The 27,632-nt window shown below is 40.9% G+C and overlaps 1 protein-coding gene across 1 annotated transcript; it reads left to right on the top strand.

The window, feature by feature from the left end:
- The first annotated feature begins 42 nt into the window (after window positions 1–42).
- On the top strand, window positions 43–27,632 carry LOC148034808 (putative glucose-6-phosphate 1-epimerase). The gene is made up of 8 exons (XM_087679782.1): window positions 43–514; window positions 24,555–24,629; window positions 24,740–24,796; window positions 24,919–25,076; window positions 26,358–26,492; window positions 26,666–26,768; window positions 26,884–26,983; window positions 27,167–27,632. Exons 1-8 carry the CDS (start codon window positions 389–391, stop codon window positions 27,388–27,390), a joined length of 978 nt encoding a protein of 325 aa, XP_087535908.1. The 5' UTR covers window positions 43–388; the 3' UTR covers window positions 27,391–27,632.

Genomic DNA, 27,632 nt, shown 5'->3' with positions numbered 1-27,632 from the left:
TTTGGACTAATAAGGCTAGCAAAACGAAGACCTACCGAGAGGGACCCTGTTTGACATTTCTTCTCATCCCCTCTCTCTCTCTCTACTCAGGGGCGCGCGGGCGCACACACACTCTCTCTCTTTGATGTCTGCACGACCTCAGCATAGATCCAGATTCGTGAATTTTGGTTTTCCTTTCGCTTCCATCCTCTCATAAGCCTTTTCTCTCTCTCTCTCTCTCTCTCTCTACCATTGCGCCTCCTCGCCTTCCTGCTACAACCAAGCAGCTTCCTTTGCCTGAACTGGCCTGCGTTTTCTGTCCCATTCCTCACCTTGATCGCTGCCATTGGAGCACGCACAGCAGTGCTATGATCGGAGAAACCAAACGCGAGAAGTGGATCTCCCTTCTATGATGAGCGAGCCATTGGCAGACGAAGCGGTGAGCCAATCGAAGCTGCCGTCTGTGGAATTTGGCAAGGATAGCTATGGACTGGATGTGGTGAACTTGAAAGACCATCGAGGTTTCTCAGCACAGGTGCTCTTTGTGCCAATGATCTTCATGTCAGTGTTTATATCAATATTATTAAAACAGCATTGTGGTGCCGATGAGCAAGGAGGTTTTATCCATAAGAGATATTCTGAATGACTACCTCACGAGTTGACATGGTGATATTAGCTTGGTTGCTGAAGGCTTACAGATCAAAGTTATTCCCTGCTAGGCACCTCCCCATTGTGTCTCTCCCCCTTCTCAAAAGAGAAGATTGACTAGATCCATAAATGCATTTGCCAGCTCCATTATCAATCACGGTTTTCTCACACATCTATTGGATAGCAGCCGTTGATTGATTGACATGACCTTAAACAATATCAGGTCTCCCTCTCCTTGTAACCTGCAGGATATAAAATGACAGCTAACCTATGAACATATGATCCCTCTACGGCTGGAGGCATTCAAAGATGTCTCTTCCTTCATCACAAAAGCACTGCTGGTAGTGCCTCCCCTTGCTGATCCTAGCTCTCCATCCTAATAGACCCTGAGGGAGTGTTACCCTCAATCATCTTCCATGGCAAAAGGGGAAGTTGACACTCTCTAGAGCTTCTACCTTATACCCCAAGATGGATACATGGAAGTCCTAAGGCAGATATGAGAGGCACTTAAAATGTTAGCTCATGAGTGAGTTTGGGCATGTGGTTTAGTGGGGTGGGCATATTAGATATTTTAGGCACTTTTAATTTGTCCTTGTTATGGTGATTTTGGCATTTATGGGTGATTGACCTGATGCATTGATGGCATTATTTATTGCCTACCTATATATTCGGCTCCTTCCTCCTCAGAGTGTATCATTCATCACTTGCAAATTCCAGTGGAGCCCCTATTGGAGACAGGGAGTCGGAGCTGGTGCTATTGCCCACACAACCAATGACTCATTGTTGTATGTGATTGTCTCATGTTTGGTATATGGATTCCATTTCCCAAGCATATCTCTGAGTTCTCCCTGTTCACCGTTCTTGTGTTCTTCTATTTTGTTTTTTCTCTTGTGCTATGCAATCTTCTACGCTTCCATCGCAACACCGACTTCCGACGTTTATGTTCGGGCTCTTGGTGTTGTTTTATAATGTGGACAAACTACCCTCATAGTTTTCTAGTGCTGATCTGCTTTCATCTGTTTGTTGGAGCCTAGGCGACTAGTTTTTGGGTATTCCCTGCTTGTTGTTTGCAGCCTTCGATCTTTTGCATTTTCATGCTGCAGTTGTCAGAGTGCAGTGAATGTGGAAGTGTATGGACAAGACTGAAAGAAAATTGAACACGAGAGAGGGAGAGAGAAAAAGAGACAAAAACGAAGAAATCTGCAGTCAATGAATGCTGAAATGAAGAGGGCAGATATACAAGGCTATACATGTATCTCCTCAAGTCATCTCTCTCCCACCGGCAAGTGTAAAGCAAGTGAGGAGAGCAGGTTGTCAATTCGACCTAAATAGGAGGAAATAATGCAAGAAAATAATGCGGTTGGCCAACAAAAAACTGGTCGACTTGATAAAAAATTTGCCAATTGCTGCACAAATGAATAAAATAATGAGTGATCAGTTCTCAAGCTGCCACATGGCATCATCGTTTGCTTGACAAACTAGCCGTACATTATGTATATTGAAAATGTCCACTGAGTGATAGGAACAATGAATAATGCCCTCCGAGAGTACCCCCAAGAGAATTGATTGCACCAATGGTAATCTGAGAAATGCTAGAGGCACTGGCACCTGCTCTCTCTCTCCAAGAACTGTCCAGTGATGAATGAATGTGGAGGAGGGAGGCTGACAATAAATAGGCCAAATAAATACCTAAAATATGACAGGTCGGCCAGCATTTAAAGGTCGGCCAACATAAAATGCTGGCTGACTGGCTGCAAATAATGCCAATCCACAATAAATAATGGCAAATAAAATGCCTAAAATGTCTCTATACCCAGCCTGCTGAACCACAAGTCCAGACTCAACCATGAGCTGACTAATCTGCTAACAGATACGCGGATGTGGCATGTAGATAGTCCACATGTACTGTTCAATAGGAGTGGAAGCCATGGTAATGGTCTATTGAGGTTTCTTAGGAGAAAGACCTTGGGCCTTAGTATGATACTCCTCGTCCACATGGCTTGATCTTTGGCAATGTGTGCAAAATCTATTTTTCTCAGGGAGTTATTGCTAGACGGGTTTTGTTTCTTTGTTTCTATCAGAGGAAGGGGTGTAATCCTTGTTTTGGCTTGCCTTCACATGAAACCAGCCTTCCTTCTTGGAATGGGTGGTGATAACCTGATTTAAGAGTTAATTACATCAATAAATAAATGCACATAAAATGAAATACACACTTTACCATAACATTCTTGGACAGTAGACACCCTGTTGGCCCCAAAATTGGCGCCCCTTGTGGTATTTCTTTAGCTTTCATTCAATTGGAAGGAGTACAACTCGAGATTCTTCAATCTCCTCCTGCTAACCAATTGCTGTTGCTGTCATAAATGACCAGCAAACCTTTTGGGTCATTTGCCCCTTGATTCACCCAGGACTTCTTCTCCAATTTGACCCTTGGCTGGCCAAATGCTGCCCCAAATCAATTTGGGATGGGCTGGCTCCTGAAATCCCTTGATAATCTTCAATTATCAGCTGTTGATTTCAGTCCTTGAGCCTTCAATCTCTGGCACGGATCCCAAGGTGGCCGGTAAACTCTAATTTTTGCTATAAATTAGGGTTTACTGTAGAAATTACAAATCAGCCCACCAAAAATGGCTGAAATCTCCTCCAAATGGCTGAGAATGGCTGAGCATAGGCTGAAGGAGATGACAGAATGCTGTAGAGAGAGAAAATTTTGAGATTTGTCGCAAAGAATTGATCAAAATCAGCTGCTGCCCTGCTGTACCAGCCCCAAACGGATGCATCAACAATAGGAGCATCAGAGACTGTGATCTTTAGGAGAAAGTGCATCAGCAGCAATTGCCAACTTCCCAAGGTCAAGAATATGCAATCTCCATCACCAAAATGGTCTCTAATGGCTGGGAAATGGCCCCAAAAGTTGACAACAACAGTTCAACACCTCTTCCCAACAGCTCCAAAATGAAAAAACGAGATTTCTCTCTCCCTTCAGTCCTATTTAACCTTTCCTCCACTTGCATGGGAAAGTTTTGCCAAGTGGCAGCTTTCTTAATCCATTTTCAGCAATTTCCAGCCATTTAATCCATTTTCAGCAATTTCCAGCCATTTAATTTAGCCCTTAATCCATGCCCAAAAAATTGACCTTGCCCATCCAAAAATTAATTGGCTAGGCCATTTGCAACCCAAAGTGGTCCCATGTATTAATTGACCCTTGGACAAGCATTAATCCATTAATTAATGCCTAGTCCCTAGTGTCACCACTGACACTTAATGGCTAATTAATGGTCCTAGGGGCAAAGCGACACCAAAATTCACCTAGAATCTAACAAGTGTAACTTGTTACAACTTTTGCCTTTGACACCCATCTTTTTCACAGGGTCCTTCGGCCTTCAACTGTGAAAAAGTAGCTTGCATCTCACATGTGTATCTTTTAATTGCACATTTGATTAATCCTTTAATCAAATGCCAATTAAACATAAGCAAAGCATCAAATTTTCACGTCCTCGTGACATCACGTCTTGTGAGTTCTTGCCATTGCTAGGTTTCCCTTGTGAAGAAAAGGCAACTCGACCCCTCTCTGAACAAGAGTTAGTGAAGAATTTCTTGTGTACTTGATCGTGCAACCTTGTGTAATGCAAGAACTGACACTTGAACTCACAGAAGGTGGGCAATTAGGGCAATTACTTTTCAGAAAACTTGTTTAAAAAGAATGTAATTTGATTGTTCTTTGAGTTTGGTGAGCCAGAAGTGGTAAACTCAGTAACTATCGATATTCAAGTAACTTGACTTTTAAATCATCCCCTTTCTTAATGGAAAATTGTTGAAGCGCAAAGTCAAGATTGCTACGTCGAGTGCGATCTCTCACCACATAGTAGTCAATGAGATGACTCCAATGCTCAAATACAAGGGGAAAATGTTGTATAACTGAGAGTGAAACTTAGTAAGCAGCCCTTGCATTAACTCAACATTGGCTATGGTATTGCAGGCTCTTCATTGACAGATGTGCTCAAGGTGAGCTAGTTGAGGGTCTAGCATAGGTTGAAGACTAATTACTAGGTACCAAATTCTTTGAGATTCAAGTACTTGTTGCATGAAGTTCGACCAAGTGGTGAAATTTGACCTGCTAAAACGAGTCTTATTCGTGAAGGCATTCTTGGCCGTTGCGATAGGAGTGGTAGTGCTTGGACATGTATAAGGTGCGTAATGGGGGTAGGGTGGATAGGATGGGGAGTGGAATACACTTTAGAAGGAATCCCAGAGTGCCTACCATGCATGCGGAAAGTGTACACAATGGATCGAAAAGTGGGAATGGATTGACTAAGCATGGGCATGGTGACTCCATGAGTAGCATGTGGAGGAGGAATAGGGACACGTGGGGCAAAGGATGAAAATCACTATGTAGGAGTGACCTATGGAGTTTGTAATAGCGCACCATAAGCAGAGGATGAAAACCTGTGTTTGAGAGGCCGGTAGATGAGGATGTGAGTGTCTGGGGGAAGTGAGGGGTATATCCATCATCATCGTTCGAGAGTAAAAGGATATGCTCATTTGCGGAAATGTGGGAGGCAATGTGTTAAAGGGTGGCATTCCCCCTAATGATGTAATGTGGTGCAAAGAGGTAGTGAAGTAAGGGTAGGTAGAATATGGTGTGAAGAAAGAGAAAGTGCTTGGAGCGGAGATGGAGGTTCCAACCCCTAGTATGCTAGATGCGGAAGTGGAGTGCAATCTGAGGTTTTGGAATGAAGAAGAGAAGAAATTGAGGTGTGGATTAGAAGTGGATGGGATGGGAAGGATTTGAGAAGATTGGTTTATATGCCCAAATGAAACAAAAGATGTAGATATAACTGATGAAGGATGTTTGCTTCGAGAGCCTCCTCTATTGAAGTTTACATACTGAAAATCATCTTAGATCCTGCACACCAAAAGGAGAAAGAGGAGAGGGTTTTGATTCATACAACTCAAAGGGGTTGTATGAGCATGACATTGGGCATGGCTAAGATGAAGAAGATGAGTCGCCAATCGTCCTAAATGTCTTATGTCCTCCATGATCAGAGAATGGTCAGTCTCACCAAACGGTCCGAATGAAGTAGCAAAGCTAGTAGGAGGGGTGTAAGCTCAACTATATGTGATGCACAAGTACTCTTCGAACTCCTACTGTAACCAGCCTTCCTTTCGTGGATGGGTGGTAAATCCTTGATTACAACTTAATTACAATAGCAAACATTTAATGCAAATTTGAAAATACAAATTTACCTACTGATCTTGGACAATGCACACCCGATTGGCTGCGAAATTGGCGCCCCTTTCGGTATTTCTTTAGCTTTATTGAAAAAGAAATTGATTTACAATGGGATTCTCCCAATCCCTTTCGGTATTCCAACTCCCTTTGCTGTTCAAAATCACCAGTAAGTCTTTAATCCGATTTGCCCCTTGATTCGGGCAATCAATTGCCTTCACTTGCTTTGATGGAGATGGAAAATGCCCTAAATTCAATTATTTGTTGGTCCCTCCACTTGAATAGACTAAAAACAGCTTCAGCCCTGTTGAATCCAAGTCTTGGAGCTTCCAATTTTTGGCACACTTCTCGAGGCTGCTACTAAATCTTAATTTTTGCTACAGATTAGGATTTACAGCATAGAAATCTGAAATTTCTCAGCCTCCAAGGGTCCAAATGTTGAGATCTTCAAAGCAAGGTTGTGAAATGGCTGGGAGATGAGAGGGAAAGCTATAGAGAGAAAATTCAGAGTTTTGTCGTGAAGAATGATTGAAAATTAGTCAAATGCAGCTGCTGCCTTGCCCGTCACAACAGCTTGTAGATGCAAAGAACTGAAGAAAATCAGTCATTTACTGCTGTTGCCCTGTCTCAATAGCCTGTAGATGCTGTCTATTGCTGTTGATTGGTCTTCTCTTGCCCTTGGCAGCCTCAGAAGGTCCTCCAATGGCTGCAAATCAGACCAGCAGTCTCCCCTCCTTCTCTCTTGCAGGCTGAATTTATAAAAATTCCTCTCTCTAGTCTCTAAAGACGTTTTTCAGTCTTGCATGGGCATTTTTGACAAGTGGTAGCCTTCCCAAATGGTTTTTTCAGCATTTTTCATAATTAAATATTAATTTTCAGCCTTTAAATACTGAAAAATTATTCTAATAATTATTTTGGTTCCTTGAAAAATAATTTGATTGGTCAATATTTAAATTGGCTAGGCAACTTCCAATCCCAAGTGTCTCTACGCCATCTTTGACCATCAGTTTGGTGTTAGGTACTATTAAACACCACTTCTCTAGTATCACCAACTGACACTTATGGCTAAATGGATGACCTAGGCCAACAACTGGCGCCAGATACCACCAAGTACTTGTGCAGCATAACTTATAGCAACTTTTGCCTTCAAAATCTCGTAATTTCTTCGGGTCTCGGGCTTGTAAATTTACTTTAACCCTAGTTGCACCTCACATGTGCAACATTTACTTAATCATGTGATTAAAAATTAATCCACATGTTAAGTGAGGTTTCAAAAATACATGTCTTCATGACACCTACTATGTGATGTGACTAAAATTTGGAATAGGAGAATAAAAAGAAGGTGAAGTTGAAGGTGGGGTGTTGTCTTTCTTAGAGTCCATAATATCTCCTTAGGGCCTCCAATGATAGAGAGACCTGATAAGACATTGTGGGAGCCCCAAGAAGGTGTCTGAGACATTATGGATCGATTACATATCATTCATGTACCTCGTACAAAACTAAGGTCCCACAATTTCCACAGGAATGGCCATGTTTGATACATAGAGACTCAAATAGTGATGTGTAAAACTCAAATCCTTAACGCAAAACACAAAAACACAAACACAAACGGAGAAAAAAGAGAACTCTGAAGTGAATAATTCAATGCTGTAAATGAAGGAAAGAATGTACAAGATGCTTAAGGGTAGAGCTCTGCAACAGCCGGTGGCTCTTGTGGGAGTAGGTTGAGGGATGTGTCGATGTGTATCGTCCATCGGAGATGGATCTTGAGTGCAGTAACCATTGGTCGGAGCAGAGGCTGATGAAGAAAAGTGCTGAAAACACAAAAGCGACCTGACGTAGATGATGAAAGCTGATCATTGGTAGTGGTGGGAGGTTGGGTGATAGCTGTAGACCATGTAGTAGCAGTTGCTGGGGGCTGGATAGTAAGAGGGTTGATGGTGGCTGAAACCTGCAAGACAAGGATGGGATTAGAACTACTCCTTGTTTTATGAAACTTTTGGTAATTTACTGTTTTGGGGCTGTTTTAAAGAGCTAATTAGAGGGTAATACTTTTTTTGCTCAACAAAAGGCACAATGCATATGAGCAAGGGCCCAAAGTCCGAGTACGGCTCTCAAACTTGATTTAAAGGTCATGGGAAACGATTGCTAATCTTATTCGAAAGATGTAACTCCTTTGAGAATTTAGAAGACAAAAATGCTAAAAAAAGTACAAATCATTTTGCATTTAGATTCAGGGTAGAGTACCACACAATGAGTACACACTGTTTGTTCTATATGTGATGAAAAGGTCTTTGCACATGCATGTGCATCGCGAGTGCCATAGTTCCAATTAAATTTTTATCTATTTTAGTTTTTATTAATGTATTTTTATTTTAGAAGACATAGTGATAATGTTGTTCATAATTTAAGAGAATGATTTAACAATGATTGTCATTACCTCGTCTATGTTCGATATTGGCTCATCCTCTTTGTTGTTGATGTAAGGAGTGTCAGCTACATAGTTTGTATGTTGTTTCTCTTGCTGGTTCCCTTTCTCCTTGTAGCATTGGTCAATTTGTTTGCAACAACTATACTTGGGAAGCTTGTTCAATTAATCTCTCACTTTTAGTGTTGTTAGTCTATCATCTCCCATTTGTGAGCTCTTGTTAGAGTTTGATGGAGACATGGGAGCTCTACCATTTTGGCATGCATTTTTCCTATTTTAGGCCCTTTCCCTATGCTAGTCAGTTAGTTTACACCTCTTGCTGGTCACAGACTGTCCAGCATGCCATGACATTATTTATGGCATTTTTCCATGTAGTCAGACTGCATTTGTTGCAGTCCTATGGCCTATTTCAGCTGGTTGGCCATATTTATGGCATATTTATGCAGGCCATCTAGATTTGGGAGACTTCAGCTATTTATATCTGGTCCCTCCCCTCTTTGCAGGTTACTTCTCCCACTCCGGGTACACTCCTCCGTCTCCAATGCTGTTGCTGCTGTCATCATTTCCAGCTAGATCTAGTGCCCTCACTGACGCCTCAAGTTGTGTGCAGGGACTGATCAATCCTTCTATTTGTATTCAGTCAGTGCAGATTTCTTTCTTCTTTCATCTTCTTGTTGTCTTCTTCTCTCTGTGTTTGTGTTCCTTTTTCCGTTGCACGCTCTCACATGGTATCATCACCTAAGAGAGGACACAGTGCAGTCTATCTAACGGAGACCACCCAGGCGCAAAACACGGGCATCAGCCCTTGCATTTGCTCACAATGGCCTTTTGACTGCAGACGCACATTGGTGACAATCTTCTCTAGTCGACAACAACTTTTGCAGCAGGAGACAACATGTTTTCCTTAGGCAGCACATCTACACTTTTGTAGCTTATTTCCTCCTATTCCTGTGTTGTTGCCAGCTAAACACAGATTTTTCTAGGTTCTTGAAGATGTCTCAACACCAGTTTTTCAGCTTTATTGACTCAAAGGATGAGGTGTCTCATCATTCCTTTGAGAGATGGTGAGATTATCAGAGGTTAGAGTCCCCCGTTTGGACTCCTTGTTTGGAGCACCCCTCTCCTTCTCCCTCCCTTCATGTTTCCCATAAGACTTGGCCTATTGGCCTTAAGATGCCTTACATGGTACTCGTTATATAGGTGTCCATGCTTTCTTCTTTGCCCAAAGAAGAAAAGTTGGATGATCCCAACTATTCTCTATGGTTGTGTAAGGTGGAGTGCATTCTCGACACCTTCGACCTTTGGGAGTTTAATTCTCTCCTTGTTTCCTAGCTTGTGGAAGATCCCACATATGGGTCATCAATAGATCGTGGAGCCCTTTGGGATCGGCTTAACTCTCGAGCCAAATCCTTTCTCTTTATGAGTTTACAAGATATTGTCATGGTTCATGTTTGCAGATTGAAGACTGTAGCAGAGGTGTGGAAGAAGCTTGTGTCTCTTTACCATCAAAAGACATTTGTCCACAGGGTCTCCTTGCAAAAGAAGCTTCGGATGCTTGGTGTTGATGACTCTTCTTCTATAAAGGATCACATCAACAAATGGGAGGATATGTGGCATGAGCTTGTGTCCCTTGGGAGGATGATATTTTTGGAGGATATGGCCATGATTCTATTAGCTTAGCTACCATATTTTAAGTATGATGTCTTCTACACCAGCCTAGTGACTTCAAGGATCTGCAATACACTTCTTTGGGAGAAACTTTCACTGCTAGTCTTGGAGCATGATGAGCATCTTAGAGAGGTGGGCACTACCTTCGAATCCCTAGACCATAGTAACATCAAAGGGGGGTTTCATCCACTACTTTGTTATTAAGTATTTCTACTCCTTCCCCATCTCCTTAGGTTTCCTCGGGGGGGATTGAGCCGTCAAAGGGGGAGTGTTCTTCATTGGGTGAGGAGGATCCACCTTTCCTTAGTGAGGAGTCGTCTCTCCCACAAAGAGGTGCATTACAAGTACCAGAGGCTTCTTGAGACGCCTCTTGACCCATGCAGGTCACAGCTAGGATCCTGGCCCGATGGGACATCTCATGTAGGATTTAGGGATTACTCAGTTCCTTGAGACGCCTCTTGAGCCACGTAGGTCAGCTAGGATCCAGGCTTGACGGGATAGTTCACTCTATGTGAACTATGCTCTTATGTCTTAGATTCTTCGGGACCACGAGCCCACTATAGTTGATGAGGCTCTTGCACAAGATGTTTGGTGGAGTGCTATACAAGCTAAGTTTGATTCTTTTGAGCAGAACCACACTTGGGAGTTGGTTCCTCAATCGAAGAAGCGGAAGGTGATTGGTGTGAAGTGGGTCTTCAAGACCAAGTATCTTGCAGATGGGACCTTGGACAAGCATAAGGCATGGCTTGTTACCAAGGGATTTTCTCAATGGGCAGGTTTGGATTATTTTGAAACTTTTGTACCGATTCCTCAGATGTCGACTATTTGAGTTATCTTGTCGTTTGTTGCCTATCATCATTGGCCCCTTTATTAGATGGACGTGAAGTCGGCCTTTTTGAATGGCATCTTGGAGGAGGAGATTTACATCTCATAGCTGCTTGGTTTTCTTGTGCAAGGGAAGGAGGACTATGCTTACAGCTTGCAAAAGGTCCTCTGTGGCTTGAAGCAAGCTCCTAGGGCTTGGTATGAGTGGATTGATCGATTCTTCTTGGACAGTGGCCTCCATTGATCGGATCATGACCCCAACCTTTATTGCTAGGTTGTGAAGGATAGATGTGTCTTGGTCATCTTGTATGTTGATGATCTCATTATTACAAGGAGCGATACACTGGAGGTTGATCGTACTCCGTAGATCTTGGGCTAGAAGGCTGAAGCTCAACATGACAGATCTTGGGATTATACTTCTTCCTTGGATTGGAGATCTATTAGATGGCATAGAGCATTTTAATTTACTAGCATAGGTACATCTCCGAGCTTCTTTCGGAGTTTGTTATGGCCAAGTGTCACCTATTTCTTGCTGCATGGACCCCAAGTCCAAGCTTTTGGGAGTGGAAGATCCCCTTAGTGATGCCAGTTGTTACAGGTGCCTCATTGGCTCTTTGATCTAGTTAGTTCACACTCAGTCGAACATCTCTCGTGGTGGCTTTATGTCTTCTTTCATGAAAACTCCTGCTTAGGCTCATTGGTGCAAGTTAGCTAGATTTGGTGGACTTCACCTATTTATAGCTGGTCTCTTCTCACTTTGGCCATCATCTTTTGCAGGTTTCTCCTTTGACTTTGGCCATTCTCTTCTATCTCTAGTGTTGTTGTTGCTATCATCATTTATAGCATGATCTAGGGCCTTTACTGACGCCTCAAGTTGCATGCAGGGATTGATAAGTTCTTTCGATTGTATTGAGCATTTATTTCAGTGTGTGCAGTTTTCTTTATATCTTCTTCTTCCTACTGCCTTCTTCTCTCTGTGTTCATGTTCCTTCTTACTTTGCACACTCTCATGGTTACTCATGATTCCGTGTTCCTTCATAACCATGAGATGGAGGAGCCTTCTTTAGTGGTTGCCTCATCTTCAGAGAGCCTTTGCTTATTGACAATGGTGCTTCAAGTCAGACAACTCCTTGAGGAGATTTGTTGCAGGATCTTTGTCCATTTGAGGGTATAGTCACTGTTGTTGACATCTCGTCGGTGCCTATTAGTGGTATTGGCACCTTTTGCTATTGTCTAACTATCCACGGAGCTCTATTTTAGAAGTCCTACATGTTTCAAACTTGGGCTTTCCAGTTGTCTCAATCATGGCCTTGCTAGACTCCAGTTATCTTCATCAAGCAAGACATCTTTGGTGAGGATTCTTCTACAAGAGCCACTATTCTGATAGGTTGGTAGGAGATGGGGCTATAAATGCTCCATTCCTCTTCCATTGTGCACTGCCCTTCGAGACATATTTCCATTGTTGCACCTATTTAAGTTATGCACTATTTATCCCATAGGTTCTGTCCCATCCTCACCATCTCCTTTGTTGGTGGTTCCCTTGTATCTCCCGTCCCTTTCAAAAGGGGACAATATTAGTGGTACGGTTATGGATTTCTTAGCCCTCTGTGTTTCAGAGGAGTATTTCTAGGATTGTGAGGATCTTCTTCAGGGCTTACAAACTACTTTAGGCATTTCATTTATGCGGCAACCTCTTTTGTTTGTCATGGAGCCACCATATCCTATTGCTTGGTCCTTGGGTCTCCATTATTTCTATGCATGTTATAGCGCCGTTGATAGTTTCTCGCTATCGTCTCACAGTTAGGTTTGAGGCTTGGCTTATCCATCATTGATTGGAGTTTCTAGGCGTGATCTATTTGAGGCCTCTATGTTTCACTTGGCCTGTGTCACAAGGATGTGAAATTTTATTGCTTTGCTTAACATTTGATTAAAAGTTAATCAAATGTGAAAATGTGACTTGCACATGTGAGGTGCAAGTAAATTATTTTACAATGTGGGACCCAGAACCTCGAGATATAAGTTGGTGCCAAAGAAAAAAGTTGTAGTAAGTTATGCTTGATAGGTACTAGGTCGTGCTCGTTGTTAGATTTTGGCCTATACCAATTTATTGGCCACTAACGTTAGTGGTAACATTAGAGACTAATAATTATTAATTAATGTCAATCTAGGGGCTAATAGTTGCTCAAGGATACTTGAAAGACAAATTGGCCTAGTCATTTTAATTATTGGTTGGTGAAATTAATTTTCTAAGTACTAGAATAATTATTAACAATTGTAAAAATTAATTTACGACAAGTCTTTAATTCACATAAATTGAAATGTACACTTTATCATTTTAACCTTGGACAATGGATAGCTTATTGGTGATGCCCCTTGAGATATTTCATTAACTTTTATTGCAAATGAATAGAGTACAACTAAGATCCTCTCACCTCCTTTGTTAATCCAAATGCTACTTGCTATCAAATCTGACCAACAAGTCTCCAAACCAATTTGCCCCTTAGTTTGCTCACGGATTGGCTTTCACCCTACTCCTCGAAAGACACATTTAATTTCAAATCTCATATTGACTGGCTTGCCTCTTGAATCTCCTTGAAATTCCTCAATTTCAATTGTTGGAATTCAAGTCATAGGCCCTTAATTTTAAACATGCATCCCAAGGTAATTGTCGAACCCTAATTTCTGCCCTAAAATTAGGGTTTACGGCAGAGATTTTCCAATATCTCCACTTTTGATGACACGAATGGCTGAATTCTACTGAGATAACTTGAGAGATGGTAGGTGGATGAGAGAGAATGCTAGAGAGAGAGATTTCAGAATTTCATTACCAAAAAGATTGAGAAATTGATGCCACCGTGCTTAAATAGCCATGGAAATTGTTAGCTACAGCTTAGAACCACTATAAAAGGTATTTCTATTCCCTCCTAGATACTGTCATCTGCACCAAAAGGACCTTGGGCTATTATTACCTGCACTTGGAGGTCTCCAAACTGCTGTCACTTGTTGTAGGACTGATCCCTAGTGGCTGCAAATCACATCAGTAGCATCTTCTTACTCTCTAACAACCTTCTTCTTTTTTACAATGATTGAAATAGACTTTCACCAACCCCCAAAAACGTTTTTCCCACTTGCACGGGCAAGTTTTGCCAAGTGGTAACCTTGTAATCCCATTTTCTAGCATTATTCAACTTTAATCAAGTCATTACTACCCTTGCCAAGAAGGGAGGTTGGTTTTAGCTTGTGTTGGCCTTTGGTTGGATAGAATTTTCATCTCTATCAATGGACTTTATTGACATTGACACCCTTCTTACTACCCTTGGATTCGGATCTTCTTTGGCCTTCAACCATATCTAGGATCTCAGAGAGGGTGTGAGTCAACATGTAACAAATCTTTTGTATATCAATTAATTTGATGCTCATGTACTTTGAAATCTGATTTATATTATTTAAGTGTTTCAAGATATGAATAAATGGTTATCTTTCTATTTAAGGGTGGCCAATGGTCAGAACGCCTTATAATTATACTTAGATCGTCATTGACGAGATGTCCAAGAGAAATTAAAAGTTTAGTCGAGCGGTCAGATTGATTAGAAAGCTCAAATAACTAAGACTTTTACACTTAGATAGTCACATTGATTAGAAGCCCATATAGTGAGTGGTTTCAGAAAGTGAAACTAGATGCTCATGCTCGAAGAAACAAACCATGAACTAGTGAACCTATATAATGAAGCTTTCTAGAAGCTATTTGACAGCTCCTAAAATGTAGGAGGTTATTATTTTTGGAAATTGCTCAAATGGAAATTGTGTTCGTGTCAAGGGGTTCGGAATCTCGCAAGGAACAATTTTGTCTTCAGCAGCTATCTCAAAAGTTTAACCATTTGAGAGATGTTTAGAGTAGAAGGTTTGGAAGTTTCTTTCTCTAGAAAAGTGACATATGGCATCTGGAAGAGGATATGTGTCGTTTTGAAGAGACAAGTGTCTCTACACTTGTTATTTTTAGCAAACACTTATCATTTGTAGCCTCTACTTTTCACTTTTGAGCATCCAAGCCCACACCTATATATTAGAGATCTCTCTCTTCATTTGGAATAAGCTCTTATGTTGAAATTTCAGCCACATGCTTTGTGTTCTTCTATCTCTCTCTCATCCAAGAAGCATTTTCTACTCAGCTTGATCTAACCAAGCACTAAAGAAGAAAATTAGTTTGCTGCCCGAGTTTGCAAAATTAAGGTTTTAAAACCCTAATTTTTAGAATTGCAACAAATCAGCCATTTATATATGGTTCAAGCACTTGGTACCCCTGATTTTGTTTCAATAAATTCCTGTAAAGGGGGAGGGACCGGTTTCCCTCTCAATGTGGTATCGACTCCTCTTTCTCTCTCTCTCTCTCTCTCTCTCTCTCTCTCTCTCTCTCTCAATTGATTGAGTTAAGTTCAAAGTATTGTCATTCTCACATTCTTCTCCGCACTTACATGACGTGTGTCTTCTATGGTCATCTCTTACCTATGAGCCTCAATTTGAGTTAGACAGGACATTAGGAGCTCTGACTTTGCCTTTCTTTGTCATTTCATGTGCTTTAAACACTTTAGATGGAGGACAGATTAGTGCATTTCTTTTTGGGCATTGTAGATCGTCCTGAGTATCCACATTATGGGCTTGGCCATTTTACTATCAATTGTGGCCCCAATTTTGCTATATATAGGCGGCTTATCCTCTCACTTTCATTATCCATCATTGATTCTTTGTGATCGGTCAATCCTCCTTATTCTCTCATCCCCTTGCTCTTGTTTGATGTCCACATTGACGTGTAGAGTTGTGTGTTAGGGTTGACTGTTGCGACCTTGTGTCCTTCAACCAGTTAGCACAAGAAGAGATATTCGTATTCTAGTGTTGAATAGTTTGTACATGGACATGGTGCTAGTATGTATGCAGAAGGGAATAATTTTGAGTATGCATTTGGCCAACCAACTATGTAGAGTTGCAGCGGAAACAAATAGAGAGAGAGGAGAGCAGAGACCAGAGAGCAATAATCGAGGAGCTCAATGACCAGGAATTGAACAGAAGTAATATATACACGGGAGATCACGTAAAGGGCCTTTATATCCAACAACCTCCCACTTAAAGGTCTGAAGCGAATCTTTAACCAACTCCCACAAGTCTGATGCAATGCTCATGTGGAGTCTTTGCAAGACTTTTAGTGAGAACATCTGCAAGGTTATCTTGTGATTTGATCTTAGTCAGGGTGACTAGACCATCATCCAGAACCTGTTTGATAAAATGATACTGAACATCAATATGCTTGGTACGTGCATGAAACATGGCATTTTTAGCCTAGCATACAACGCTCTGGCTATCAGATCTAAGTACAGGTGTTTTGGTGGGCAGCCCAAAATCCTTGACCAAACGACCAAGCCAAACTGCTTCTTTTGAAGCTTCAGTGGCTGAAATATATTCAGCCTCAGTGGTAGAGAGTGCTACTATTTTTTGCAATCTAGAGCACCAAGAAACCGCCCCACCCGATCGAGGTAAAGATATATTCGCTAGTAGACTTGCGAGTATCCAAGTCACTTGCCATGTGTACATCACAATACCCTTGCAGATCTAGCGTATCCTTGCCATAGCAAATGCATTTTCTTTGTGTGCCCTTAAGGTATCGTAAGATACATCACTCCTTCCCAATGTGATTTGCAAGGATTTGACATGAACCTGCTTACAACTCTCACTGCATAAGCAATGTTAGGTCTAGTGGCAACCATAGTATACATGAGTGAATCACAAGTTGAAGCATAAGGAACACCCTTCATAGTACTGGCTGCCTTATCATCTTTTGGGCAATCTACTTTGCTAAGCTTAAGATAAGGTGGAAAAGGTACACCAAGAGGCTTAGCATAAGCCATAGAAAAACGATCAAGTTCTTTGCTGATGTACTTTTCTTGTGAGAGAAATAAGAGCTGTTGCTCTCTATCTCGTGCTAAACGCATGCCCAAAATATGTTCAGTTGCACCCAAATCCTTCATGGAAAAGGCTGAATTAAATTGTCTTTTCAATGTATTGATTTGGCTTTTATGCTTACTAGCAATAAGCATATCCACATAAAGCACAAGTATAATAAGGCTTCCATCATCAGCCTTCTTAATATATAAGTAGTGATCCACACTACTCCTTTTAAATCCATGTGAGAGCATGAAGACATTAAACTTTTTATACCATTGTCTAGGAGCCTGTTTCAAACCATACAAGCTTCTCTTAAGCTTACATACCAAATGCTCCTTTCCATGTATAACAAAGCCTTCGGGCTGTTTCATGTACAACTCTTCTTCAAGATCACCATGCAGAAATGTAGTTCTAACATCCATTTGATCAAGTTCAAGATCCATAGATGCTACAATGGCAAATAACACTCGAAGAGTGGTCATTTTGACAACAGGAGAAAACACTTCTTGAAAATCAATGCCCTCCTTTTGTGTATAACCCTTAGCCACAAGTCTGGCTTTGTATTTGGGTTTGCCATCCACACATTTGATTTTATAGACCCATTTGTTAGGAATGGCTTTTCTATCCTTGGGCAATGTAACTAAATCCCAAGTATCATTATGATACAATGACTTCATTTTTTCCTGCATAGCTAGCTTCCACTTTTTCTTTAACTCACATGATAAGGCCTCTTTATATGTAAGAGGCTTAGTGCTCACCTTTATTTGTGAGCAAAATGCAGTCCAAAGAAGGATCAAATCTTTCTATAGGTCTTCTGACACGTGTAAACCTTCTTACCCAATGATCTGTGTTATTAGGTAATGGATCCACATCCAAGGGAATGCCAATGACCTCATTGTTTGGTTGCTGAACTACATGTTCAGGTTGCTGTAATATAATTTCAGGCTACTGTAATTCATTTTCAGCATGCTGATTTTGGTGCTCAAGCTGATGTTCAACATCCCCTTGCTGCCCATTTTCATATGGCTCAATAATGATACGTTGATTGTTATAATCAGCATAAAAAGGAGCTGAATTTTTAGTGGCTGATGGTTGCTCAAGTAACTGATCATGTTGGAATTTAACTTTCTTTTTGTTTGAGTCATCAGGTGTGACATTTTTCAGCAGCTTTGACTCATTAAATACCACATCTCGAATGCCTAGCATCTTTTTCATGCTTGGAACCCAAACTCGATAGCTCATTTCACCTTCATCTCCATAACCCATGAAGATGCCTCTATGAGATTTCATGTCAAGTTTGGTTCCTGCTATCAACAAGTACATGTACATAGCATTCTCAGCCAAAGACTTTTAAGTAGTCATATGAAGCAGGTTTGGCAGACCAAACCTCTTCAGGGATACCACTTTCAAGTGCATGATGTGGAGATCAGTTGCAAATATACACTGCGGTTTTAAGTGCCTCTCCCCAAAACGATTGTGAGGGATTAGCTGTGGATAGCATTTTCCTTAATCTTCTCACATAATGTGCGATTTATTCACTCAGCCACACCATTAGATGATGGACTGTAAGGAGCTGTAAGCTCTTGTTTAATCCCATTGTCATCACAAAACTTATTGAATTCTTTAGATACATATTCTCTCTCATTATCTGTTGTTATGTATTTTAACTTTAAGCCTTTTTGAGTATGAACCAATGCATAAAACCTTTTAAAAGCATGCAATGCCTCACTTTTTTTCTTAAGCAAGTAGACCCATAGCTTCTTAGAATGGTCATCAATAAAAGACACAAAAATAACAGAAATCACTTTGAGTTTTTATTGGCTCCATGAGAGTATGGACTCTTTATATGTTTACTAAGAACACAATCATCACAAAAGTCAAGCTTTGAGTTTTTCACATCAACTCTTCCATGTGAAGAGAGTGCCTGCAAACCCTTTTGGCTTATATGTCCAAGACGCTTGTGCCATAACTCCATGTGTGACTGTACTTCAGCAATTGCAACAAACTTTCCAAGAAGTGCCTTGCAGTAGAGATAATACAGAGTCTCCTTTTTACCACCTCTAGTGATTAGCATAGATCCTTTCTATATTTTCCACATACCACCACCAAAAGTAGTGAAGTAATCTTTACTGTCTAGCTGCCCAACAGAAAGCAAGCTCTTCTTGATGCCAGGTACATACCTAACATCATGAAGAATCAATTCCTGACCATTTTCTAGAGCTTCAATATCACATGCATGATTGTTGCCAAGGTAGACTTTTTCAAGATTACCTTTTGCATAAGTAAAAAAACACTTTGGAGATGGAGTTACATGAAAAGCACTGTTGTCAACAATCCACGATTGTGACAAACCATCATGAGCTGACAACAAAGCATCTATCACATCTGTTTTAGTGATATACATGCCCTCCACTGTCATAGCAAGCGGATTTGAAAATGTAACCAGCAAATCAACATCTTTATCATCTTCTATTTTCTCAATAACAAGACTAGATATCACATTTACTTTTTCTATCTCTTAAGCAGTAGAGATGCCATCCTTGTCATTCTTTTTCCCTTTTGCATTAGCCTGTTTTTTGCGTTCTTGTTCCTTTTTAAAGTACCTGCAATCGGGCTTTTTATGCCCTTTGCGACCACATTGATAACAAGTTACATCTTGCTGTTTTTTCTTACTTTTGCTGCGATTTTTGTTTTTATTTGCAGCATTATATCTTTTTTTTAGTTCTTCCTCTTACATTGTAGACTGATCCACTGTTTTCCCCACTTGTGTCTAATCTTTTCATTTAGAATAGAAGTACACACATCATCAAATGTCAAGTTGGGGTTATTGCTCAATGACACAACCAATGCTTCCCATGAATTGGGCAAGGTCATGAGCAAGAAGATAGCCCTCAATTTAGGATCAAAAGCTGGCAAACTTGCATCTTGTAACTGACTCAAAATACCAGTGAAAGCATTCAAATGCTCTGAGGCATGCTCGAACTCATCAAGCTTCAAGTTGACCAACTTCCGCATGAGATGCACCTGATTGATAGGAGTTGTATTCTCATAAGTAGCCTTGAGTTTCTCCCAAACTACATAGGCAGTATCAAGCCCCTTTATATCAACCAAGATATCATCTATGACGGCCATTTTAATATAAGTGATGGCCTTTTTATTCATTTTAGCCCAATCCTCATTTGACAAAGCAACAGGCTTATGTTCTTCTAAAGCATCATCACAATCCTTTAGAAAGAGTATACCCTGCATACGATCTTTCCAAAGGTCAAAATCATTGCCATCGAATTTTCGAATCTCAAAGAGATTCTTTGTGTTAGATGTAGATGCACTGCCAACCATCTTCAGCAATACACAATTGCAATAAAGGGCTGAATGCTTTCAGCCAATAGCAAGGTTGTTGAACTGTAATAACAAGTACACACTCTTGTACTTCCAAGGTGTCCAAGAAGTAGATGTTTAGCTGCAATTTCAGTCTCAAGTACTGATTACAGCATATACATGAATCAAAACTGATACTTTTGCATTAAAGATAGCTCCCACTTCAGTACTACATCACCAAAATTCCCAAATGCAATGACCCAAATGCTATATTTACCATTGTTTCATTGCATAATGAGCATTCAACAATACATGTACCAAGAAAAGCTGCCCTTTTTCAACATTTGAAGCATCTAAAACTCAAAAGACTCCCACTCAGTAGTGAATCTGTTGCAAATTTCACTCTGCAGTCTCAAATCGACTCAAAATACATCACTAATGTTGAAAGCCCCAAAATTTCTGCAGTGAATCTGCTCCAATTGCATCAATACATCTTCCCGAGCATCAAGTACGGGCTAATGTTGCAGAAATTTCACGATTTCTGCAAAAGCCCCAAATTTCGGGGTCCAAGAGTGCACAATTTCCAATAAATTGAATCAAACCAGCAAAAAATTCACTTGCATCAGAAAATCCCCAAAATTTCTAAGACCAGTCCACTCAATGTCTGCAATTTATGGATTAGGAGTCACTGACACATGTGTCTGGCACCAAATCTAGGAAAAGCCCCAAATTTTATGGAGCAAATTGGCACAGATTCGTGCTCTGTGCTTGCTCACATGAACACCCGCATGAGGGGAAATAATTCAGACTGAAGATTCCTGATTTTAAGAAAAGAAAAAAAAAAGAAATTGGGGCCGTTGACTTGGCCGTCATTTGTGCGGCCGCGTGACCTGTCCTTCGTCTGTGCAGCCCGGCACGCTGCAGTCACCCGTGGCGAAGCAGTTGCCAGTCACGTGTTAGTTGCCCATTGCATAGCAGTCCATTGAGACTGTACCCGACCTTGTCGTTGGGGTCCTACACCTGTCACGCTGGTCACTATCGACTTTTTACTCCCTCGTGTGCTGTCGACTGGTTTCCCGCTCTTCAACAGCCCGCAAGAGTGTTATGTCTGGTCACAATGGTGACGACTGTACTGTCAGCTGGCGTGAGCCATTGGCTTTGATACCAGTTTGTAGAGTCACAGCGGAAGCAGATAGAGAGAGAGAGCAGAGAGTAGAGAGCATTAATTGAGGAGCTCAATGACCTAGAGCTGAACAGTGTTGAACAGTGAGATAGAGCGAGAGTGAGTCGATGGATAGGTGTGTACCAGTGTGGTACAGACAAAGAATTAAAGAATGTATTTATACTTAGGGTATGGTACACTTACACCCACTAGGGTAAGTTCACATGTGTGAAGTAATATATACACGGGAGAGCACGTAAAGGGCCTTTACACCCAACCAACTATGCAACAACCATCTACACATCCAAGTTATTTTAAAGGTAGTTCAGTGTTCCAGGCCATGGATGGCAATGCATCAAGTAGTCATGGTATGCAAGGAACTTATGGTGCTGGTTTAGAGCCTAGTTTGTAGCAATTACAATGGTAATGATTGTGTTGGTGTACAACAAGGGATGTGACATGGCATGTATGGAAATATTGGTTTGCAGCTAGGGTTGCAATCAGGCTTGTAAGGACATATGGGAGGCCTTGTAGGAGTTGGATAGGACAATATAGAATACAAAGTTTAGATGCTGGTTCTAGTAAACCAAGCATGGGTGCAGCTGATGCAAACATAGAGTGGTATCTCTTGTGCCTCCATACTTGCAGCCACTAGTTTATGACAATCTTACACCCAAGGAAAAGGCTAAAGCTTACAAGGACGATCAAGTGAATTATGGAGAGTGGAGCCACACATCATATGATGCTCATTCAAGATATCTCCGTCTTGCAAAGGCTTGTAGGTAGAGCCATTTGAAGTGGCAACAACTCCTTTGCCAAGGCTCAAGGTGTTGGTACAATTAATGTTGACAATAACCATGACCAATATCTTACTACGATAGATGATGTTTTTCTACCTTGGCTGTTGGGTGCAAGTCTTAGTTTTGTCCACCAGCTTTACCCACTAGCGAGAGCTGTCTTCTTTACCAAGACCACAATTGAACTTATTGATGAGACTATTGGTGTAGTTATAACTAAAGGCAAGGTACAACCTAATGGCCCCTATCTGAAGTCACAAATTTATCTCAGCCAATAGTTGAAGGCTTCGAGTTTTATAGAATTCATGGCTTAGCTGCTGATAAAATTCTTTCTGACATAAAGCATCTTTGGCATAACTGATCAGGGCGCATTTCCTACAACTCTCTTTGTGAGTTGTCTAGGCACTACTTGGTTGATAGCCTCCCACATTTGAAGCTATCTTGTGATGTGTGTAGATATTGTCAAGTGGGAAAACAACATCAAACCCCTCTTTTGCATCAACCTTCTCTAAGAGCCTAGAGTATTCTAAGAGTCGTTCCCCTCATTCCTTGTAGCAAATCATCCACAACATCCTTGGGTTATATTGATATTAGTTTCTTCTTGTGGATGAGCATTCTCACCCCTCATTCCTTGTAGAGCAGATCATCCACAACATCCTTGAGTGATGTTAAAATTATTTTCTTCTTGTGGATGACTATTCTCACTATATATGGGCCTATTTATGAGGCATTTCTATGTTTTGTTGCATGGGTAAGGTTAATGGCTAACCAAATGGGTCACGGGTGTTTTTATAGGGACAATAACGAGTGACAATGGTAGTGAGTTTGTCTCATGTGAATTTTTGATTTCTTATGTGAGTGTGGCATTGAATGTGAGCTTACTTCTTACCAACTCTCGATCTTAGAATGGAGCAATTGAGTGTAGGAACTGGTTTATGAGAATATGGCATGGTCCATGCTCTCTGCAGCTGAGTTAGCAGAGTGCCCATGGTCAAAAGTAGTGAACACCTTGGTGTACATTTTGAACCTAGTACAACTGCGACAGTTCCTTAAACAAATCCTTTTGAGGCCTTTTGTGTGTACGTCGTCCTATTTCCCGACCGCCTCAAAGTCTTTGGTTGTTGTGATTGCATGCACACATTGGACAACAAGCGAGGTAAACTTTTAGCTTGAGCCTTAAACTGAGCTTCTCATTCTTGTGGGATACTCTTTTGAATCAAATGCTTATCATTTGTTTGATCCTTAGACAAACAAGATCTTTGTTTGGACAACAGAGAGACATAGATTCTTAATGAGAGGGATATGTGACAATCTCCTACACACATCATTGACATGCTCCCTCTTTTGTGTGTATTGAACCTCATTTACTTCGCACTTTGGATCCACCTATAGGCACTCTTGGCCCTTGATAGCCTTCATAGGACTTGTCACCTTGCTAGTGTCGACAAATCATGTGAGATTGGGGGATCTTTCCACTAGATTCCTCCTTGGGTTGGCCTAGATAGTGTGCTAGGCTCAATCCTTAATGTCCTATGTGTCTGTTGTTTTGGCAAGTATGTAGCTTATAGAGAGCCAAATACAGGCTAGGAAGCTGTCAAGCATCCTGAATGGGATAAGCCATGGAAAAAGAGCTTGAGAGTATTGACCGTAATGGGATTTGGACCTTGATGGAGCATCCTTGTCACAAGAAAGCCATTGGGACCAAAGATTTTTGTGTGGAGCTTAAAGGAAATTGCACCTTGGAAAAATACAAAGCTAGACTGGTGGTGCAAGGATTCTGACAGAATAAAGGAGTAGATTACAGAGAAACATTTTCTCCCACTGCTTGCCTCACATCCTTTCATCTCCTCTCGAGTCTGGCTGCGTGCGATGGTTGGCTAGTTTATTAGATGGATGTGAAGAGTGCTTTTCTGAACTTTTCTGAATTGTTACTTGGACAAAGATGGTTTCTCTCATCTCTCTCCTTTGAGGTCTCTAAAAAGGAGATTGTGCTCTTACATGTTCATCTCTCTCCTTTGAGGTCTCTAAAAAGGAGATTGTGCTCTTACATGCTGAGGGTGATTTTTTTGAGAAACAAGATCTTTAATGCCTATGCTTTGATGGTTAGCAAAACATAGACATTACTTTTTTGATCGACACCTTACAGGTTGGTGCCTGCCTATGACAGGTGTGGCTTGCTCTCTTGATTTTACTTTTGATTTGGACTGGCTTATTTCTGGTGTGAAGATGTTAACATACTTGCAAAAGATTAAAATTAAGTTTTGATGCTCAAATACCACGGTACACCTTATTGGCTCTTGACTGCTGTATAACAGGCAAATGGGTTATTGCTCTTGATTCTATGCTTCCAAGAGTGATCTTACCTGGTGTGATGTATGTGAAAAGTGGACTTTGTGGAATTATGATAATAACAAAGATTCACTTTTATGAAGGCTAGCATCACGCAGTATATATGCCATGCCGTATTGATCTGTGAAGAGTCTTTCAAAGTTGTTTATGCATTGACTACACTGTCTAAAGTTCTTGAATAAACTATTGAAGATTTTAAATGGTTGTCATGTTCAGATTCATTTATTTGGTGGCCAGATCACATCATGGAAGAATGACCTTGGAGAGGAGTTACTTTTTGTCAGTAGTAAGGTCTCTCTCTCTCTCTCTCTCTCTCTCTCTCTCTCTCTCTCTCTCTCTCTCCACACCCCCACCCCTCCCCAGCCGCCTTCCCCCCTAATTAAGCTCCATTCTGTCTCCAGACATTATTCAAGCCTCCAAAAGCTATTCGTGGGGGCATTCCCATTTGTTTCCCACAGGTGCGTGCCAGTCTATTTTGAATGTTCAGAGTCAGGATTGTGCCTGTTTTCAAAGCTATTTCCTAAATTCGGTTGTGCCTGTTTTCTTAGCTATTTCCTAAAGTTGGTTATCGGTATTGCAGTTCAGCAACCTTGGTTTAATAGAGCAACATGGTTTTGCTCGAAATAGGGTATGGAGTATTGATCCAGACCCACCTCCTTTGCCCACTACCAGCAACAAGGCAATTGTTGACCTCATTCTCAGACCCACTGATGAAGACTTAAAAATCTGGAGTCACCGGTACTTTCCACTGGATTCTTAAGTGTAAAATTGACTGGCCTGGTTTAGAGGAGTTTTCGAAGACCTTGAAGAAAAGCATTTCCAACTCCTTGTTCTTCTTTTGCTGCACAAACCTATTGACCTTAACTGTCTCCAAACACCAACAGCTCAACAGATTTCTGAGCTTCATCCCAACTCTACTTCAAGGGTTTGATTGTGCTTGTATTAATTTTGCTCACAAGCTTTGGGGAATAAATGAAGATCACCCTCCTGCACAGCCGGCCCAATAAGAGATAACTGTTTCTACTAAATGTCATGTTCAGTTTGCCTTGTCCTGTCAGAGCTAATGTACTATGGCTGTCTCCCTGAGAATGTGCTAGCCCCAGAGAGACTTAGTAATTGATAAACATGTCCGGCAAAATATTCGATTTCCTGTGAAGTGATATTTTCCATTAATTGAAAAGAAATTAATGTAAAATATCTGCTTTATGGTAAAGAGTCAATGCAAGGTCACAAGGTGCATTAGCGTTCATCTTATGGATAGCAATATCTTTGAAGTTTTAGTGCATTGGCCAATGCTTTTGCTTCTTTGTGATTATTTTTGCATATCATGCAAGACTTGCTCATTTAATTATCTAGGCTATTTGGCCCTTTGGGAGCATCTGTTTTGGCATCTCTATTTAAAGGTTGTCGTTCAAGATAAACAACAGGCTCATTGGTTCAATGCACATGTACATCTTGTGATCTTATCTAGGATCAGGACATGCGTGCTTGTTGGACTCTTTGAGGATCACGAAAGAAGAGCCTTCTGTATAAGATGCATCAGTTATGATAATTCATTTTTACAGGTTTTCTTTTAGTTGAAAATAAGGCCTGCCATGCTGAATGCATTTAGACATCTTTTTAAAACCTTCTCTAGCTCTGTAGAATATAAGCATGCACACTTGCTAGAAGTGGCCACAAGAGCAATGTAGAAATCAGTTAGATCCTAGGTGAAACCAATGGTTAAGTGCAACAGACTCTTACTTGATATGGCATTATGGGGAGGTATAAATCTGATGGCCTCTGTACAGGTCTCTTACTACGTACCCTAGGAAGAAAGTCACCGGTGTAATGTGTTGGTTACTGTTAAATTGTTTAAGGCTTGTGGCTTTCCTTTTTACAATCAAAAATCAGTCTGGTTATGTGGATTCAAGAGTGTATTTGTGCCATGTGCTTGTGTGCGTGCACATGCTGGAAGGTCTGTTCATGGTGATTTGAATCAAATTTGGATGCTGATTATAACTGATGCTGTTGTTGCAGTTTTGAGTTTCGGCTTCGAGTCTCTTTGGGTCCTGAAGGAGAGCTTTCTTTGACTGCAAGAGTCCGCAATACTGATAAGAAACCTTTATCTTTCACAATTGCTTTGCAAACCTACTTTCAGATCTCAGACATAAGGTAATGATCATAATAGTTGTCATAGGCATGAATGAGTAAGCAACCTCATTCACAGTGGGATCATGCTTTCTGGCAAATCCTTTGTAAAAATGTAGTTTTATCGGGTTGGTCAGACCTGACAGAAATAAACAACACAGTGAAATTGCACTAACAGAGCACTGCTTGTAACACAGCGAGGTACGAATAGAAGGGCTAGAAACTTTGGATTACCTTGACAATCTACAGAGTCGTGAGCGTTTCACTGAACAAGGAGATGCTCTAACTTTTGAGGCTGAGGTGAAAAATTTATGTTTAAAGTTCTGTCAAGACTTGGCTCATTCTACTTACTGAAGCACCTTATTATCTGGGCTTCTGGGCTCCTTGTACTTAACTCCAGCACCCCTTATGTCAGGTTGATAAAGTCTATTTAAACACACCTACAAAGATTGCAGTCATTGATCATGAAAAGAAGCGGACATTTGTGATGAAAAAGGATGGGCTACCAGATGCAGGTAATATTTTTACTCCTCGAACACCCCCAACCCCTCTGCCCAAAAAGAACAAGATCCGTTGCCTGTCTATTTTATATGTATATGTATATGTATATGTATATGTATATGTATATGTTATATATATATATATATATATATGGTGTGAAGTGCATGCTGACTATACACATTTGGTGCTTTTAACAGTAGTTTGGAATCCATGGGAGAGAAAGGCTAAAGCTATGACTGATTTCGGTGAAGACGAATACAAACATATGATATGTATGGGGCCTGCTGCAATTGAGAAGCCAATCACATTGAAAACTGGTGAAGAGTGGAAAGGCCGGCAGAAAATGGTAACAGTTTATTCGAGTTATCACAGCGGTCGGCTAGACCCCACGACGGTGCTTGAGAGCTTTGCTAGTCTTTGATGACAACGTTGTAACACCAGGTTGTTATGAAAAAGCATGCAGGGCTGACTTCATTATTTTTACATATGGGTTTGCGAATCCATTGTGAAGCCACACGTTCAGCCAAGCTTTGTAACATTCAGAAGCTTATAATTGGTTGTCATTGTGGTTCATATATTAGCAATGTGGATTCGCACCCTGCTGTTATGTAAAATGATTTCCGTGTCCTTAATGCCATTTGAAACTGCATCCAGTTTAGAAAA

The sequence above is a fragment of the Lygodium microphyllum genome, chromosome 6 (assembly GCF_053477565.2).
Source record: "Lygodium microphyllum isolate KBCC chromosome 6, Lygodium_microphyllum_v1.1.10, whole genome shotgun sequence".
NCBI classification, from domain to species: domain Eukaryota; kingdom Viridiplantae; phylum Streptophyta; class Polypodiopsida; order Schizaeales; family Lygodiaceae; genus Lygodium; species Lygodium microphyllum.
This window is presented reverse-complemented; position numbering and strand designations above follow the sequence as displayed.

Coding starts and splice junctions, on each gene's coding strand:
- LOC148034808 (XM_087679782.1), top strand. CDS start 389: ATGATGAGCGAGCCATTGGCAGACGAAGCGGTGAGCCAATCGAAGCTG. Junction 24,630..24,739: donor TACTTTTTGTCAGTAGTAAG/GTCTCTCTCTCT, acceptor TTCTGTCTCCAG/ACATTATTCAAGCCTCCAAA. Junction 24,797..24,918: donor TTCCCATTTGTTTCCCACAG/GTGCGTGCCAGT, acceptor TCGGTATTGCAG/TTCAGCAACCTTGGTTTAAT.